The sequence below is a fragment of the Haematobia irritans genome, chromosome 5, assembly GCF_050003625.1.
Source record: "Haematobia irritans isolate KBUSLIRL chromosome 5, ASM5000362v1, whole genome shotgun sequence".
Classification (NCBI taxonomy): Eukaryota; Metazoa; Arthropoda; class Insecta; order Diptera; family Muscidae; genus Haematobia; species Haematobia irritans.
The window spans coordinates 141,660,374-141,680,088 of record NC_134401.1 but is presented as its reverse complement, the minus strand read 5'-3'; the positions used below and the strand labels follow the sequence as shown (position 1 = coordinate 141,680,088).

The following is a 19,715-nucleotide window of genomic DNA, read 5'->3' as shown; positions in this document are numbered from 1 at the left end:
AGAATTCTTGTTGTTTTTGTAGAGTTTGCAAAATATTCCTGACCAACTAAATTTTTACAAAATTTTCGATAGAAATAATATTTTGACAAAATTTTCTATAGAAATAAAATTTTGATAACATTTTCTATACAAATAAAATTTTGACAAAATTTTCTATAGAAATAAAATTTTGATAACATTTTCTATACAAATAAAATTTTGACAAACGTTTTTATAGAAATAAAATTTTGACAAAATTTTCTATTGAAATAAAATTTTGACAGAATGTTCTATTGAAATAAAATTTTTACAAAATTTCCTATTGAAATAAAATTTTGACAAAATTTTCTACTGAAATAAAATTTTGACAAAAATTTTCTATTGAAATAAAATTTTGACAAAATTTTCTATTGAAATAAAATTTTGACAAAATTTTCTATTGAAATAAAATTTTCACAAGATTTTCTATAGAAATAACGTTTTGACAAAATTTTCTATAGAAATAACAATTTGATAAAACAACGCGAAATAAATTTGATTGAAATCTGTTCACTCATATGACCACAGAGGCCACAGTTCTACTTCGATTTACGTGATATGTTGTAGAAATAGTAGGTCCAAATTTTCACTTCGAAAATTCTGAAATTTTTCACAGAGATTATTTGGTCAAAATCAGATTTAAATATAGCCCCCATAGATATACGCTTTTCAAAATTGCAGAAAATGGCTTTAGATTGAAATATTTTTCCAATTTTTTTATAACATTCTGATACATTCCAGGGCATTAATTTAAATTAAATTTAAATTTTGAAGATTCAGAGAATAATGTATTCGGTACCGGCCAACTTTACACTCAAAGTGAACCCTATATGGTACCAGAAAAATTTCTAAATTTGTATCGTCGCCTACTTTATTGTATACCAAAAAGCGCAACTAAACTCTTACTGCTGAAGAATTTTTTGCTGGGTCACTATTAAAAATTTATTTCACTTTGAAAACATAATTGAATTTAGATAGCACATAATAATTATGGTGCCTTCAATAGATTTAAAAATAATGTTGCTTAAATTTCTCTCTTATATTTTTTTTTAGAAAAATTCCATTCAAAATATAGTCCTAAGAAGCTTATGAGACTGTAAAATTATGGCGAACAATCGTGACTCTATACAGATGTCTGCCTGTATAATGGATCCACAGGTAATTGGCCCCTACAATATTTAGTGATTTCTTAATCAACTTTGTATTTTGTTTTTCAACAGACACAATTGGCCAATGCCTTGACTAATAAAAATATAAAAGACTTTCGTGTTGCCTTAGATCTAGGAGCTGACCCAATACGTTTGGACGTTAATCACCGGAGTATTTTCGATAAGGCTTTAAGCACCCCAGGATGCGTGGAATTTGTAACTGAATGTCTAAACAGAGGATGTAGTCCAAATACTGTGGGTATTCTGTGTTTTTTTAAGGTTACTTCAGATTAGTTAATATGCATTAAAAAAAAAATTTTTAGCTCAATCGTCATATTGGAAAATATCCCATGAGTTTTGCCACCGATTCCCGTGATCCACAAATTGTAAAAGCTTTGCTGGCTATTCGCAATGTTATTGTGGATAAACAATACGCCGAGTTGACACCTCTAAATTCATTGGCCAAAAGTATTAACAATGAAAATGCCAACGATGTAATAGCCTGTATGAAACAGCTTTTGGATTATGGAGCTTCACCCAATATACCCAATCAATCGGATATTACACCCCTTATGCATGTCATGAGAAATCGTAAATTAGACGATTTGAAGAAACGTCAAGTGGTTGATATTTTTTTAGCTGATGGTAGAGTGGATCTGGACACATATCGTAAAGGTGAATTGAGAAAAAAATTACTTGAGACTTATCCAGATATTCAATTACCCGAAAAGTGTGTCTCGGAAGAGGTTACCTTTCACAAGCTATTCTCATATATATCTGAGGATAAGGCAAAATTCTTGGAATATTATCCTCAATATAGATTGAATATGTCAGAAAAAGATAATTTGCAAAATAGCTTGAAAGAGGAAAATGCCCGATTATTCTTCGAAACAATTAAAAAGGGAGCAAATGAAGCTTTCGATTTGCTAATGGCAAATGAGGTGAACTATAATGCAGTATATCAGAATAATAATGCATTGGAAATTGCCACCACGTATGGCAATAGCTATGCCCTGGGAAAACTTTTGCAAATGGACGATTTACATATTAGACCGGTGGACCAACCTCTTATTCAGATTATACGTAAAATGAATGAGACACCAGCCCAGGATTATTGTGACTATCGTCAATGTTTCTATATCCTTTTGGAATCGGATCGTATAGATGTCAATGAGAGAGATAAGACTGGATCCACGCCGTTGCATTTTGCTGTCAAATATCGCAATGAAGAAGCAGTCAAGGAGCTTTTAAAGCGTGGCGCCTATATTGGCATAAAAAGCAACTTCAATACACTGCCCATTGATGGCATGGCTCCGGAATTACTGGAAGAGCATTTTGATCATTGCATTGACTCGAATGGTGTCAGTGTGGGAGATGAAAAGTTTGAGATCCTAGTGAACTTTATGAATTTAATGCCCAAACAAAATGAAGCGAAATTGAAACATAATCACAGTTTACGTGAGGAAATGGCTCCCATAGATTTTATATCGAAATCTAAGGAACATCGTTATTTACTGCAACATCCCTTAATAACCAGTTTCCTGTTTCTAAAATGGCATCGCCTCTCCACCATATTCTATATAAACTTCCTGCTATATTTCGTATTTGCCATATCCATTGTCACTCACACGGTGTTGAAATTAAGTAAACTTAATCCCGAGGACAACGATACTCCCATTACTGAATTCTTTGGACTCATAGCCTGGATAGGCATAGTCTATTTGATAATACGTGAGAGTATACAATTTGTAATGTCACCGATTAACTATTTCCGATCGCCCACAAATTTCATGGAATTGGCCCTAATTGTATTGGCCATAATAACACGTTGTGAGCCGACATATGGTCGTCAAACTGAAAAAATAATGGCCGTTGGTACTATGCTATTAATTGCCGTGGAACTTTGTTTACTGGTGGGTTCTTTGCCAGTACTATCGATATCGACACATATGCTTATGTTGGAAGCAGTATGCAAAAGCTTTTTGAAAAGTTTTACTCTATACTCGATATTTGTGATCACTTTCACATTATGTTTTTACATATTGTTTGGGAAAACGCCACAACAGGATGGTGAGGCAGAAGATGGTGAATTCAATAAATTTTCGTCTCCTTTGTCGTCTTTGATTAAAACCATTGTCATGTTGACGGGAGAATTTGATGCTGGCGATTTACAATTTGAAAGTACTTACAGTTATTTGCTGTTTTTACTTTTTGTCTTCCTGATGACAATTGTCTTGTTCAATTTATTAAACGGTTTGGCTGTTAGTGATACACAGGTGAGTAATGGAAATTTCAAAAGAATTTTTCGAAAAATCTGTTTTTTAGTGGAGAGGGTTATAAGAGTCACAATTCCCAGAATATGAAGAATGTACATGTAAATTTAAAAAGTTTATTATGGCAATGAAGATTGATTTTTTTCTAATTTTTTGACATATCCAATTTTTTCGTTTGCTATGTTGGGATAGAAAATTCTTCAACTAATCCGAGTCTCAATAAAAGTGATCAACACCAGTGGACCACTTTGTCTTCTTACACCGAAGTTTTGGAAGTTCGACCTAAGTCTTAACTTTTAAAATACATCAAGAAAAGTTCTTCTAGAGATGGACTTAATTTTCACATAGGTAATACATAAAAATCTCTTGTTTTACCAATAAATTAAATTTTTCTGAATTTTCAACAAAGAACGAATAAAATAATAGAAATTGTGTACTGCTAATTAATTGTGCTGAACCATTAATACCACTATTCTAAGAATTTAATTTCATAAGGTGTTAGACTTTACAAAATAAATTAGTAAAATATCCCAAAAAAAAAAAATATTTCCATGTCGGGAAATATATACGCATGTCGGGAGAAAAATTTTCGTTTTGTAATTGTAATTGTTGCCATATTTTTTTTTAAAGAAATCCAAAATATTGAAATAGCATCACAACTGGAGAATTAATGCGAAAGCAATGCAGCAGATCCTTAAAAAGATGACTTCCGCCCTATGCACGCAGAGAAGGAATACGATCCACCAAATATTTTTCAAGACCATATTTTAGCGTAAAATTGTATTATCTCGACAAATATATATATGGTTGTTGCAATCAGGTACATAATTGCGACAAACATGTTCCACGTTCACCGTCCAAAAATACCATTTTGCTCTTGAAGCATGTTTGGGGTGATCATATTCCTTCTCTGGGTGTGACAAGCCCATATAAAATTCATAGATTCTCAGCCAATTTTGTTCAACTTCCGGATCCAAAAGGAACATTTTCATTGCTTTTTTGCTGGGTTATGAACTTATTTGTATACCCTCCACTATAGGAGGGTATATTAACCGAACCCCAGATTTGGCTTGCAGAGCCTCTTGGAGGAGCAAAACTCATCCGATGCGGTTGAAATTTGGTACATGGTATTAGTATATGGTCTCTCACAACCATGCAAAAATTGGTCCAAATCGGTCCATAATATTATATAGCCCCCATAACATATAAGCCGATCGCCAGATTTGACTTGCGGAGAGAAGCAACTTTCACCCGATCTGCCTGAAATTTGGTACTTGATGTTGGTATATGGTCTTTAACAAACATGCAAAAATTGGTCCACATCGGTCCATAATCATATATAGGCCCCATATAAACCGATCCCCAGATTTGGCTTGCGGAGCCTCTAAGAGAACTAAATTCCATCCGGCTGAAATTTAATACATGGTGTATGTATATGGTCTCTAACAACTATGCAACAAATGGTCCACATCGGTCCATATTTATATAAAGCCCCATATATACCGATCCCCAGATTTGACCTCCGGAGCCCCTTGGAAGAGCAAAATTCATCCGATCCGGTTGAAATTTGGAACATGGTGTTGGTATGTAGTCTCTAACAACCATGAAAAAATTGGTCCACATCGGTTCATAATTATATATAGTACCCATATAAACCGATCCCAACATTTGGCTTGCGGAGCCTCACAGAGAAGCAAATTTCATCCCATCCGGCTGAAATTTGGTACTTGATGTTGGTATATGGTCTCTAACAACCATGCAAAAATTGGTCCACATTGGTCCATAATTATATATAGCCCCCATATAAACCGATCCCCAGATTTGGTTTGCGGAGCCTCAAAGAGAAGCAAAGTTCATTCGATCGGGCTGAAATTTGGAACATGGTGTTGGTATATGGTCTCTAACAACCATGCAAAAATTGGTCCACATCGTTTCATAATTATATATAGCCCTCATATATAAACCTTGCTTGCGGAGCCTCTAAGAGCCAAAAATAATGTACCAAAATTTTATTTGTATAGAAAATTTTGTCAAAATTTTATTTTTATAGAAAATTTTATCACAATTTTATTTCTATAGAAAATTTTGTCAACATTTTATTTCTTTAGAAAATTTTGTCAAAACATAATCTCTATAGAAAATTTCGTTAAAAATTTATTTCTGTAGAAAATTTTGTCAACATTTTATTTCTTTTGAAATGACCGAATAAACCCGAATTTATGATACAACGATTGTCTATAGTTTTTGTTTTATTCCTTTTTAATGGATTTTTTAGCGTCAAACAAATTGTTTTGTTGTCTAGCATTTCGTAGAAATTTAAAAGAGCGGTTTCAGCTTTTCAAAGTGAAAACTTTATGAAGTACTTACATTACAATTCAGAAGCCTAAAAGTATACCTCTAATCATTTAAAATTAGACAAATTGTTAATTCGAATAGATAACAATACAAGTGCCTTATGTTATGCCTCAAAATGTAAACAATATCTAAATGGAGGAGCTATGAAAAATGAAAAAAAAAAAAATAATTAAGACAATACATTATAGTCTTAAGAATTTCCTGTTAGCCTTTGATTGTACAATTTACGTAAAAAAAAGACTCAATAAATAAATACAAAAACACAAAAAGCTAAAATAAACATAAATCGGCACAAAAAACATTATGGAAAACAAAAACACCCAATTTTAATGGTTTTTTGCGGAGTAATGTCATTTTATTTTTAGGGCTTGTAGACATTACAAAAATATTTATACGAAAATGGTCTCTAACAACCATGCAAAAATTGGTCCACATCGTTTCATAATTATATATAGCCCCCATATATAAACCTTGCTTGCGGAGCCTCTAAGAGCCAAAAATAATGTACCAAAATTTTATTTGTATAGAAAATTTTGTCAAAATTTTATTTTTATAGAAAATTTTATCACAATTTTATTTCTATAGAAAATTTTGTCAACATTTTATTTCTTTAGAAAATTTTGTCAAAACATAATCTCTATAGAAAATTTCGTTAAAAATTTATTTCTGTAGAAAATTTTGTCAACATTTTATTTCTTTTGAAATGACCGAATAAACCCGAATTTATGATACAACGATTGTCTATAGTTTTTGTTTTATTCCTTTTTAATGGATTTTTTAGCGTCAAACAAATTGTTTTGTTGTCTAGCATTTCGTAGAAATTTAAAAGAGCGGTTTCAGCTTTTCAAAGTGAAAACTTTATGAAGTACTTACATTACAATTCAGAAGCCTAAAAGTATACCTCTAATCATTTAAAATTAGACAAATTGTTAATTCGAATAGATAACAATACAAGTGCCTTATGTTATGCCTCAAAATGTAAACAATATCTAAATGGAGGAGCTATGAAAAATGAAAAAAAAAATAATTAAGACAATACATTATAGTCTTAAGAATTTCCTGTTAGCCTTTGATTGTACAATTTACGTAAAAAAAAGACTCAATAAATAAATACAAAAACACAAAAAGCTAAAATAAACATAAATCAGCACAAAAAACATTATGGAAAACAAAAACACCCAATTTTAATGGTTTTTTGCGGAGTAATGTCATTTTATTTTTAGGGCTTGTAGACATTACAAAAATATTTATACGAAAATGGGTCCCACTTTTAGATAATATCAGAACAATAAGATGTCGGTTGGAAGTCACAAACAAGGAATTCATTATACATCAATAACAACTATTTGTGCCAAGTTTCAAGTCGATAACTTGTTTCGTTCGGAAGGTAGCGTGATTTCAACAGACGGACGGACGGACATAATATATATATACTTTATGGAGTCTTAGTGCAATATTTCGATGTGTTACAAACGGAATGACAAAGTTAATATACCCCATCCTATGGTGGAGGGTATAAAAACTATATTATAAAAATAATATTAGAGAAGATTTTGAAGAATATTGAGGTTAATACTTTTATGCATTTATATAATCAGATAAATTTTAAAAATGAGTTGAACTTTAGTTGGTTTAGACACAGTGCAAAGTGGGCTAGTTAATTTAGTGAATACAACGAACAACTCCTTTTTATATTAAGCTTCTGATATATCTAAAAAAATGAATTAAATTAATTTACAGAAAACTTATTCAAGGAATTTATATATAAATTAGGTTTAATGTTTAACTTTTCTATATATGTGACTTAAGATTTATTTAATTCAAAAATATTGCTTAAAATATGATAATATTTTCTCTATTTTTCTTTCTTTTCATTTAGGCCATTAAAGGACAAGCAGAATTAAATGGAGCCATTTGTCGTACTCAATTACTTTCACGCTATGAAGAAGTTTTAACGGGACGTTCTGAACGCTCTAGCTTCATAGTAAATCATGAACCATTCCGATCGATTTGTCGCCGTTTAATGAATCTCTACCCAAATTATCGTAATATTGTCATAATGCCAAATGAAAATAATAAAGTCTATATACCAGTGGCTAATGAATTTGAAATGAAGGAAATGGGTGGTGGATCATTGAAGAAAAAATCATTTTCTCCTTTACCCTCAAATGATGTTGAAAAAGCTAAATTATTAGATCCTCCAGTACAATTTGTCCCATGTTTATGTTCGTGCATTACCAATAAATGTTCAGAAATGGATCGACGTACAGTCAAATTGGCCATGGCCGTATTGGAGCAGAAGGCTGTGAAAATGGAAACGAAAAAGAAAATGATTGATACGGAGAATCGTTTAAGGAACATTGAAAATAAATTGGATGACATGTGTGCCTTACTGCAAGGATTACTGACTACTGGCAGGGATTGAACTGAATATTTATAACAAAACTTAGTATTTATAAAATATGTTTATACAATAATAACGAAAATTATAATGAACCTATAAAGCCATCAAGCTAAATAACTCAATATGTCGAGAATATCTTTAGACAAATGAACACTTGACTCCCCTTAATCGATACAAACGCGAAAAATTTAATACAATAAAAGGTTGTGAAAAAGAGTTAATTGACACCATTATAATTAAGTAGCATTTGTTCTTGTTGTGCATTATAAATCTAGAGCATTACTCCTTTAATATCACACTTTTCTATTTTCAGTACAGGATTATTATTATAAATCATAAATGTGCATTAAATAAAAATTCACATTTTGTGGCAATAAAAATGAAAATATTAATTCCACTCTCTAACGTGATTCGTAGTTTACTTTCTGAGACACACTATAAATTAAACCTATTATTTTCTAAATATTCTAACGTATAGAACTATCAAAATATACTTACACATATCAACTCAGCTTATTATAATTAAAACAAACAATAGTTGAAATCTCTAAATTTCCAATTACTCTTAACAATAATTTTGAAATTTGTTTCTTCTTGAATATATCATAGAATCGATAAGATTCTAAATGAAATGTATTTATGTAATACTAATATTTACCAATAATTTTATTTAATGCAAAAACTATTCTATATAAGTTTATATTGTATTTAAAATGAAATCGACTCAAATAATATATAGATTTAAGTGAAAATGCAAACCGCCGTTCAATTAAATTCTATGCATTTTTATTATAATATTATTTTATTAAATATTTTCGTTGGACGCGTTCTCAAGTTTGCAAATACAATTTGCAAATTTAAAATGTATTAATGTAATTATTATATATAATCAAATTATTAATAAAATAAAATCACAATTATGAAAGGTTTTTCTATATTTGGGAAGAAAAATGATGTAACTGCCATTGTGGATACGTATTATAGTCGGTGCTACCAAGGAAAATTTTCGGTTTACCCTATAAAGACAAAAAAAAGTTCCCTACTTTCCCCTACATTGCCAAAAAATTTTCCCCACAATCTCCCCTACAACATTTTTCGTTAAATTTAAACAAAATTTACAAAACAATTTACAAATTTACTTAAAACATATGAAAGTGCAACGTAAAAATAAATTTGTATTACCACCATCGTTGCCACAGTTGGTAGAATTCTACCAAAAATAGTATTTTTTTCTGTTTGCTAGATTTCTTGATGTTTTGGTTGATCAAATCTCTATAGAAATAAAATTTTGGAAAAAGTTTATATAAAAATAAAATTTTTCTGTAGAAATAAAATTTCTAAAATTACTATAAAAATAAAATATTGACAAAATTTTCTATAAAAATAAAATTTTGAGAAAATTTTCTAGAGAAATAAAATTTTGAGAAAATTTTCTATAGAAATTAAATTTTGACAAAATTTTCTATTGAAATAAAATTTTGACAAAATTTTCTATAGAAATAAAATTTTGACAAAATTTTTTATAGAAATAAAATTTTCAGAAAATTTTCTATAGAAATAAAATTTTGAGAAAATTTTCTAGAGAAATAAAATTTTGGGAAAATTTTCTATAGAAATTAAATTTTGACAAAATTTTCTATTGAAATAAAATTTTGACAAAATTTTCTATAGAAATAAAATTTTGACAAAATTTTTTATAGAAATAAAATTTTCAGAAAATTTTCTATAGAAATAAAATTTTGAGAAAATTTTCTATAGAAATAAAATTTTGACAAAATTTTCTATAGAAATAAAATTTTGAGAAAATGTTTTATAGAAATATTTGTTTGGTAGATTTCTGGTAAGATTTTCTTCAAATTTTGGTAAATATTTTTTAGCGCGAGTGGTAACAGTGGTTACCACACATTGGTTATGATCAAGCCTTGCCGGCCTTTCGACCGATTTACATTCATATGATCGCAGAGGCCAATTTTTTTATCCGATTTAGTTGAAATTTTGCACAGGGAGTAGAATTAGCATTGTAGCCAAATTTGATTGAAATCGGTTCAGATATAGATATAGCTCCCATATATAGCTTTCACCCGATTTACACTCATATGACCACAGAGGCCAATTTTTAACTCCGATTTAGTTGAAATTTTGCACAGGGAGTAGAATTAGCATTGTTGCTATGCGTGCCAAATTTGGTTGAAATCGGTTTTTCTAGAAGTCTATCAAATTCTGTCCAGATCGAGTGATATTTATATGTATGTATTTGGGACAAACCTTTATATATAGATATGGTATCGAAAATTTAGATCTACAAAGTGGTGCAGAGTATAATTAGTCGGCCCCGCCCGACTTTAGACTTTCCTTACTTGTTTTTACTAACGTTGTGTTCCACCCTAGTGCATTAGTCAACTTAACCCTCTAAAGCCCCATTTTTTTTTTGCCAGCTGAAAAAAGCCAAGAAAACGACACAAGAAAAATTTATGCTGTAAAATTCAGTATATGCTGCAAGGCCTATTGAACAATTTTAACTAAGTTTTCTTTTTATTTTACCCATTTTTGTTGGCTGAAAATGTGTGCTTCCTCATTTAACGAAACCCGCCTAAAAGCGGGATTGGGCATTAGAGGGTTAAATTTTGAGTCTGTAGATTTTGTAGAAGTCTATCAAATTCTGTCCAGGTCGAGTCATATTTAAATGTAAGTATTTGGGACAAACCTTTATATATAGCACCCAACACATTTGACGGATATGATATGGTATCGAAAATTTAGATCTATAAAGTGGTGCAGGGTATAATATAGTCGGCCCCGCCCGACTTTAGACTTTCCTTACTTCTAGAAATTTGATTTGTATCGCATCGATATGTTGGCCTCAGATCCCTTAATGTTCTTTACATGCTTCTTAGTCGATCTAGCGATATACGTGCATTGAAATCACACTAACCCCCGAGCGATAGAAACTATGGGCTTAGAACTTGATATAGGTCAGATGGCATTGCTGGGCTATTTTTAGGCATAGCCCCCCATATAAACCGATTGTCAGATTTAACTTCTTGAGGTTAGAAAATGTATTTTTATGTTATCCTGGTATTAATGCCAACTTGTTTAATTTTAATTAACAACAAATTATTTACTACATATTAATACAATATGTATATTCGAACTTACTGGACAAGGTTAGGTTAGGTGGCAGCCCGATGTATCAGGCTCACTTAGACTATTCAGTCCGATTCCATGTTAAGCTCAATGACTAGCGACCTCCTTTTTATAGCCGATTCCGAACGGCGTTCCACATTGCAGTGAAACCACTTAGAGAAGCTTTGAAACCTTCAGAAATGTCACCAGCATTACTGAGGTGGGATAATCCACCGCTGAAAAAATTTTTGGTGTTCGGTCGAAGCAGGAATCGAACCCACGACCTTGTGTATGTAAAGCGGGCTTATTGGACAAGAAAATGAAGGAAATTTATACTATTAAGGAGAAAACTAATTTAACTCTATTCCATGTTCACCGTCCAAAAATAACATTTTGCTCTTAAAACATGTTTGGGGTGATCATATTCCTTCTCTGGGTGTACTTACCCACTTTTTGTTGAGGTATATTTGGATGCCCATTAAATATATTGTTTTTTTTTTCTGGACTTAGATCCATGGAATTACAGTTGCCTGCATTTTGTGCCTTGTAAACATTTGATAGAAAAAAAACACATAAAAATATTTATTCTCATATAATTTTCATATATTTCCTTACATTCAATTTCCTCATCAAAATATAGTTCTGTTGCACATTATCATAAAAACTTAATACGTACAAATTCTATAAATAATTTATGAATTTATCAAGATCATAATATCAAAAAATTTATTCAATCCTTTCATCGTTTTAATTTAGTTTTTTTTTTAATATTTATAAATATGTATATCAATATATATTTAATTTGTATAACATTTATATAGTATATATAGTTATACACACACATATATTTTCATTTTTGTATGTGACATTTGAGTTGCTATAAATTTATTTTGTTATTTTTATTTTTCACATGTAATTAAAATTATGTAATTTTTTATAAAACCATAATTTATCTTTTTATCGCCGTAGGTTATATTTTCTCTATATTCAGCGATTAGAAACCAAATCGTTTATGACTACAATAAATACTATATACTTAAGTATAGCTTAATATTTTATCAGGTAATAACTTAACAACAAAAAATTATCACTTTTCCCATAAACATATTCGTGCGTAACCCCATATGTTTATTTGAAATATTTATTTCCAATGTTTTTTTCCCATAATTTGTAAATATTTTATTTCTCACATTTATAACAAAAAGGTTTGTTTTTAATACCATACACATACATATATTTCTTATTGGTTTTTCAATTTATTTTATTTTGATAATAATACTAATAATATTTACTTTGGCTTAAATGGACATTCATATATCAATTATCTGCTTGTTTTCAGTCTAAAATAATGCTAATGCAAAAAAAAATTGTTTTTATAAGTAAATTCATTATCTTAATGCTATATACAATATAATAAAGGTAGATCTATCCATGGAGTCTGCTTACAGAGGATATTTAATTTAATGTCATTACTTTCCTTAGAATTTCCAAGCTAATCCACGGAATTGAAGATATTTGATATTTCCTCTTGGAAATATCCAAAAAAAATTTATGATTTAATAATGATTTATTCTGTAATCTACACTGAAAAAAATATTTACGTGATATTAAAGATTATGCAACCTAAATTTTAGGATGCGTAATTTACGAAATATTAAGGATAGGGTGTCCAAATAGCCGTTTTTTTGGAAAAGACAGTTTTTTTATCCGAAAATCTCAATTTTTTTAAAACCGGGTTTCCTTTTCTGAGGAGCAGCATTTTAGACAAACAACATTGTCTTTACAAACAAATAAAAAAAGATTTGAGACAATGTCACAACGCTTCTTATAAATTCGGGTTTATTTGACTAAAATCTCTTCATTTACTTAGTGAAACTATGTTGACCCACAACCCCAGGATTGGTACAGGGTTAGTCCCTGGTGTATATGGACCAGTCACAGTTCTGGTCCAAGCGTATGGAATGGACCGGTCACTTTAACATGGATTTGTCATTGACTGGGAAAATTTACACTTTATGACACGACTTGGACTCATCTCAAAGGACACGTCCTGAAACAACTTAGTAGGACTACCACATAGACAACTGCTCATGAAACAGTCTGGGACAAACTTTTAGGACCCTGTTTCCATCCGTATTGCACCAGAAAGGAATATGTTGAACAATAAATAATGCTGATAGTTGTATGGTAGTAAAAGTGTAGATTCAAAAAGATTTTAATATCAAGTGAGTATAAAAATCAATAAATTATATGACAATTAAAAATGGTAATAAACTGGAGCACTAGTACCAGTTCTGTAATGAATCCATTAGTGGCAATTTGCGCTAATTTCCCATAGTAGTAGTAGTAGTAGTAGTAGTAGTAGTATCTTTTATTTAATTCATTTGTTTTTGCTTATTATTACATGAATTTGCATACAAGTTACTAATTTATGAAAACAAAATTACATTAATTGGTAATGCTCTTATATAAATTCATTAAATTAAAGATTACAGCTATGACATTTTGTCGTCAGCCGGTATTCATTTTATCTAATTAAGTTTAATTTTAGTTAAGGGAAATATAAATCAGATTGAATTAAAAGTTAATTAAGCATACTCGCTTATAATCAGTTTGCGATATCGTAGAGAAATTGTGATATATTTAATCAGATTTCTCCAATCATAGACTTCGGTTCCATTTAGTATTCTTATTAGCTCAATCTCGGTTAAAATTGGTTTAGAAAAGCATTGCTGTCGATAACCTCTTAACACAGGACATACTGCCACAAAATGGTATATTGTTTCTCTTTCGGCTAAGTTACACAACGTACATTGCTCGGTGTTTCCTACGCTGGTACTTCTGCTGTTAGCATTAAGAAATATTAAATCCAAACGAGCTTTAAAAATCCATGTTATCTCCCAGGCATTGTATTCACCATTAAAATAGAGTCTTCCTCGCGACAAGTCCAGATTTTTATAAAACCTGGATCTACTCTGCAGAGCCATTTGGGTTGATTTTTCCCTATTAGCAAGGGTCATTTTATTAATTAGTATCTGGGCATTGCGGCTCCATTCTCTAGCTGTCATATTGTCTACAAATTGTTGAGCTCCGAAATTGCTTGTTAAATCTAAGAGATTCTTCATCCAAAATATTTTCTTTGCAACGATTATTTTACTCAGTTTATGCGGCAATCGCTCTGAGTGGTATTGAAATAACGTTCTGTAGATATATTTCGTGTGCAGCTGTAAAGAATACAGATGACCCTCTTCCAATTCGGTTTCAATATAAAGCGCATAATTTGGAGTAGATTCCGGGAGCCTTAACACCAATTTCAAAAAGAATCGCTGCAATTGGTCGACATCCTCAAAGTTACCATATCCCCAAACTTGAGCAGCGTATGTTTGTACTGATCTGCATACCGCCATGTAAAGGCTCCATTTTTGTTGCAATGATATATCATCTTTTTTCAAAAAATTCTTCCAAGTGCTATTGATAGCGCTTTTTGCTTGCGAATTTCGGTTCTGAATATGTTTTTTATACTTCATTTGCGGGGTTAGTATGACTCCCAAGTATTTGTATTCTGATACAACTTCTAGATCCTCGCCCTGAAATTTCCATTTTTCCTGTAAAGATAGTCTGCCGCCATTTCGGAATACCATAACTTTGGACTTTGAGGTGTTGACTACCAAGCTCCATTTTTTGCAATATTCTTCCAAGTTATTTATCATGAATTGGAACGTCGCTGGGTCTTCAGCCAAAACGACGATGTCATCAGCATATAGCAATATTCTTATATTGAGCTCCTCTATATTTATCCCCCCTTCCAATGATTCATTCAGATCGTTTATATATAACGCGAATAATAAAGGTGATAGTAGACAACCCTGTTTTAGGCCTGATTCCGTCTCAAAGAACTCTGACAACTCTTCTCCATTCCAAACTGCCGATTGTGTACTCCTGTATAATGTTTCAATCATGCTAACAAATTTGTATGAGATTCCGAGATGGTGCAGTTTGTAAATCAATAGGTTTCGTGATATTTTATCGAACGCTGCTTTGAAATCCACAAAGAATGCGTATACCTTCCTTTTTTCGGCCAGTTTTGCAGATATAATGGCTGATAAATTGTAAATATTGTCCACCGTCGAGTAATTTTTTCGAAAACCGGCTTGATGTTCCACTAATATGCTATGCTCGTCAACCCACTTTACAAGTCTTTGATTAAGCACTCCCATAAATATTTTTGCCACCGTGTTCATGAAAGATATTCCTCTGTAGTTTTCCGGATTTTCTAAACTTCCTTTTTTATGAATTGGAAATATTACAGACCTCTGGAATTCGGAATCTATTCTATTCTCCTTATATATTTTCGAATAAATATTGGCAAGCTGAGTGAGAAATTCGTCCGTAGCATTTGCGAAGTATTCATACGTGATCCGATCCTCACCAGGGGCTTTGTTTGGTTTTGTCTTCATCAGCATGTCCTTTATTTCTGTTATTGTTATGTCCTGGTCAAGGCTATTGTTTGTTACTAATGCTGGGGCATAGTGAATATTAATTAATTCCAGATCTGGCTTGAGAAGTTCCCTGAAATGTTCTTTTAGAGTATTCGCTGAGAGACAGTTGCTTATATGAAACTCTTGATCATTTATTTCTCGGACAAGTTTCCACCATTCTTTCCCATTGGATGTTTCGTTTAGTTTCTGGGTGAGCCTAGCATAGTACATTTGCTTACTCGTCTCGCAGACCTCCTTATACTTCCTTTTGGCATTTAGATAATTCTGTTTATCTCTATCAAGTGATGATTTACGAAATTTGGCCAGTAAATTAAAAGATTTTTTCCTTGCCCAATAGCAACGGTTATTAAACCACTTCTTATTAGGTTTGAAGATCAGGTCGCCGTTCCGTGTAGGTGCTGCTGTAATAACGATATCCGTTAATTCCTTTATACATGTAATGTCGTGAGTATCTAGCAATTTGTTGTTAAGGTTACTTTGGTATTCTGCTTTGTACGAGTCTTTCCATATTAGCTTAGGCAATAATTTAAGTTTGTCTTCCGAAGCATCCCGCGTTTTTACATTTATATTAAGGGTTATGGGCATATGATCTGACCAAATTTTATCAATGACTCTGAAACTATCTAAATATTGGAGCAGGTTTACGGACAGGGCACAAATGTCATTAACTGATGTCCCACTGTTACTCACATATGTAAAATTCCCTTCCTCATCCCCGTGCGTTTGGCCATTTACAACAATCAGATTTTGGTCATTGCAATAGTCAATGTACCTTTTCCCATTCGTGTTAGTTACTTTGTCTAATGATTTTCTTATGTCTGTCCCAGCATGAAAAACATCTCTGTATAAATCGCAGATATCTTGCTGTATTTCACCAATACGAATATTTATGTCTCCGATCAGAATTAAATCTACATCCTTTTTCTCCGATAAAAAATGTTTTGCAGCTTCAAATTCTCTTATCCAGTCGGAGCTTCTTATATACATCGGTACTATCATCATTTTCAAATGTTCAATTTGAACAGTCACTCCGCACATTTCATCATTATGGACAAATTCAAAGTTAGCCCCTAGTACTCTTAATGATTTCCTTACTCCCAGCATTATACCCCCAATAGCCCGACCGAATCGACTAACCTTTTTAGCATTTATCCAATGTATTTCATATTCCGGGAAGTATTTCTCCGTATTTCTTGTATTTTGGCTTGTTAAATGTGTTTCCAGAAGAATAATGACATCAAATTCTTTGATAAATGAAAAGAAATGTGGAAACAGAAATTTATTAGAAATTCCATTTATATTGTATGATAATATTTTTAAGCTTATTCTTTTTTTGATTTCATCTGGAATCTCAATATTTTTTCTTACAAAAGACGTATCTAGTTTTTTGACTCTATTCTTTCAAAAATATTGTTAAATGACGTAGATTTCAAACTATCTCCATATAAATCTTTCAATATCTTTTCGCCGTGTTCCCTTCCGCTCATCAACTGCAAATCGCTGTTCCAAAAGAACCATTTATTGCCTATTTTCATCTTGTCGTCTCTGACCTGTATTTTATGTTTTTGTGACTCCCTAAGAATTTCCTTCCTTATGAGTAACATTGCAATCTTATTGCGTTGTCGACGTGGATTCAGATCTCTATCTATTGAGATTTTCGAGCCAGCTAAACCTCTGGTGTTGTTCAATACCATTTTTACATTATCTTCATTTGAGAATTCCACGATAGCTGTTTGCGTATTTTCTCGCTCATACATAGTTCGTGCAGATACAATGGCTGGATTGACCTTCAAATTCTCTGAGCAAATCTTTTGGACAGTATTAATGACGGGCTTTTCATTTGGGATATTTTTGAATACAAGTTTTGTATTTTGGATTTGGTTTTCCAACCACATCATATTCCTGCTATTTTCCTCCAATTTTTGTTTAAGGAGTTCAATTTCTTGTTTTAGCTCTATATTTTCCATTTTAAGATTAGATATTTCCTCCGATACATATGATATTCCCGATTTGACCTCTTCTAAATCTTGTTTGGTTGGTAGGTTTTTAAGTTTCTCTTCAAGCAATCCGTTCATTGTTAGTTTCATTGCCTCCATTAGGTCACTTACCTCCATGCTACCCACCGGTTTCTTATTCATAATGTTTTCTTCTGGTGATGTTTCTTCCAGTTTACGTTTTGTGTGTTGGGATGCCTGTATAATTGGCGTATTCGACATTTATCCAACTCACAAACCCAAATTTTAATTAAAAGTAAATTTCCAGAGTATACTTTTAGGCTCAACGGAATATTAAACAGAAATATGACAACATGTGTAACTAATTATGGGGCTATGCAGTTTGCTTATTTGTTGCAGTTAACGAGACATGCGTAAACATTAATTTCCATAAATGTTTTCTATAATATATCTTGGTGCAATGTCGTATAGTTAGTACAAACGATCATCCATACGATTTGTTGTTACGACAAATACGCTATTAGTAATTTGAGACTTCGCATGTGAACACTACAGATATAATATGCAACACATACCAGCTGATATTGTTATTGTTCAATGTTCTGAATGTGAGTTTTGTTTTACCGGTTAACAGCAAGAGAGTGTCGACTTCCAATTTATTTCCAATTATGTTTTATATGAACTTTTCTTATAAAAAGTTAATAAGAAAATGGGCAATAATTCTTCAATCTGCTGATCGTTGCAAGTTTTAAATCGGTTCCGGCGAAAGTGATTTATGAAATTCCACCTTGTTCAAGCAGTCCAGATGCCAATGGTAAACAAAAACGATGAATTATTGGAGCCGGGTAAAAACGCGTGTGTTTCCCTTAACAGTGAATAGTATTGTCATAATTTCCCATAGGGTAGTCATTTGTTTCTCACCTTCAGTATATCTCTGCGAAAAGTTCCACTTTTGGAAGAAATATATGAAAAATAAAAAAAATTTCGTTGATATACAGAAAACCGGTTAACCGATGGTCAAAACCCGGTTTTCGCGGTTAACTGAAAATGCCAATTTTTTCATTATTCGGTTTGCGTAACTGAATTCGGTTAATCGGTTTACCGTTGTCGGTTTAGGACACCCTAATTAAGGACAAATTTCTTTAAAATAATTACATTTTAATTAAAACAAAGTTTATAATCTTTACTTCCAAAATTGTTTTCTTTAAATTTAGGACACCAATTTTGTAAATTTGCGTCCCTCCGTTAAAGTCTAATGTCGTTGAACTGAGGAAATTTTACCTTAAAATAAAAAAACACATTCTTGTTCTAAAGAAATCGTCCTTAAAATAACTGAAATATTTAATCTTTAGATTTAACATAAAAAAGCTTCAAATATAGGCTAAGACTTATTTTGAGGATTTAGCATCTTTGGTTTAAAGTTTTTTTTTTTTGGAATTAAGAAAGCATTTTTACTTTGAGGTATCCGCTATAATTTAGATTTTTAAACTGGTCTGTTTTTGTACGTGAAAGGCTTTATTAATATACCTCGAAAAGAAAATGGAAAATTCGATAAATGAGATCTGAATCCTAATTTTAATTTTATTGATTCTAGATTTAAGGGCAGATAGGTCGCTAAAAAATGTTTTTATTTTATATAAAGAAGCCGCATCTTTGGCTCGGAATCAATACCAAAATCCGTAAGAGAAGGTCAAAATCATTGGATCCAAGTAAACTTTTCTTTTTTAATATAGATTCCATGGAATATGTACTTAGATGTTCTTTGTGCGAATTTTCCAATATTTTTATAAATACATCATATAAAAATACAATTATTACAAAATTATTTTGGACATATCTGTATGAGAAAAAAAATATGGATTTCATATATGAAATACTCTTAAAAATTCCAATTTTGACTTATTTTTAAATTAATTACAAAGCAAAAATTCTTATAAATT

General features: G+C 31.4%; 2 protein-coding genes across 5 annotated transcripts in view; one reads left to right on the top strand and one right to left on the bottom strand.

The window, feature by feature from the left end:
* pain (transient receptor potential cation channel family member painless) overlaps positions 1-9,123 on the top strand; it is a 102,998-nt gene extending 93,875 nt beyond the window's left edge. For all 4 annotated transcript variants that reach the window (XM_075310128.1, XM_075310130.1, XM_075310127.1 and 1 more), the window contains 4 exons: positions 1,072-1,176; positions 1,239-1,421; positions 1,490-3,442; positions 7,674-9,123. In XM_075310128.1, coding sequence (XP_075166243.1) covers positions 1,123-1,176; positions 1,239-1,421; positions 1,490-3,442; positions 7,674-8,219 — 2,736 coding nt within the window. In that variant the 5' untranslated portion in view covers positions 1,072-1,122 and the 3' untranslated portion in view covers positions 8,220-9,123. The remainder of the gene's footprint in view (positions 1-1,071; positions 1,177-1,238; positions 1,422-1,489; positions 3,443-7,673) is intronic.
* Positions 9,124-13,909: 4,786 nt separating this feature from the next.
* On the bottom strand, positions 13,910-16,858 carry LOC142240083 (uncharacterized). Its single transcript, XM_075311801.1, has one exon. The coding sequence runs from the start codon at positions 16,856-16,858 to the stop codon at positions 13,910-13,912; it is 2,949 nt and encodes a 982-aa protein (XP_075167916.1).
* Positions 16,859-19,715: the final 2,857 nt, after the last annotated feature.

Bases quoted from the DNA above. Each gene is read 5' to 3' on its own strand.
- LOC142240083 (XM_075311801.1), bottom strand. From the start codon at position 16,858: ATGTGCGGAGTGACTGTTCAAATTGAACATTTGAAAATGATGATAGTA.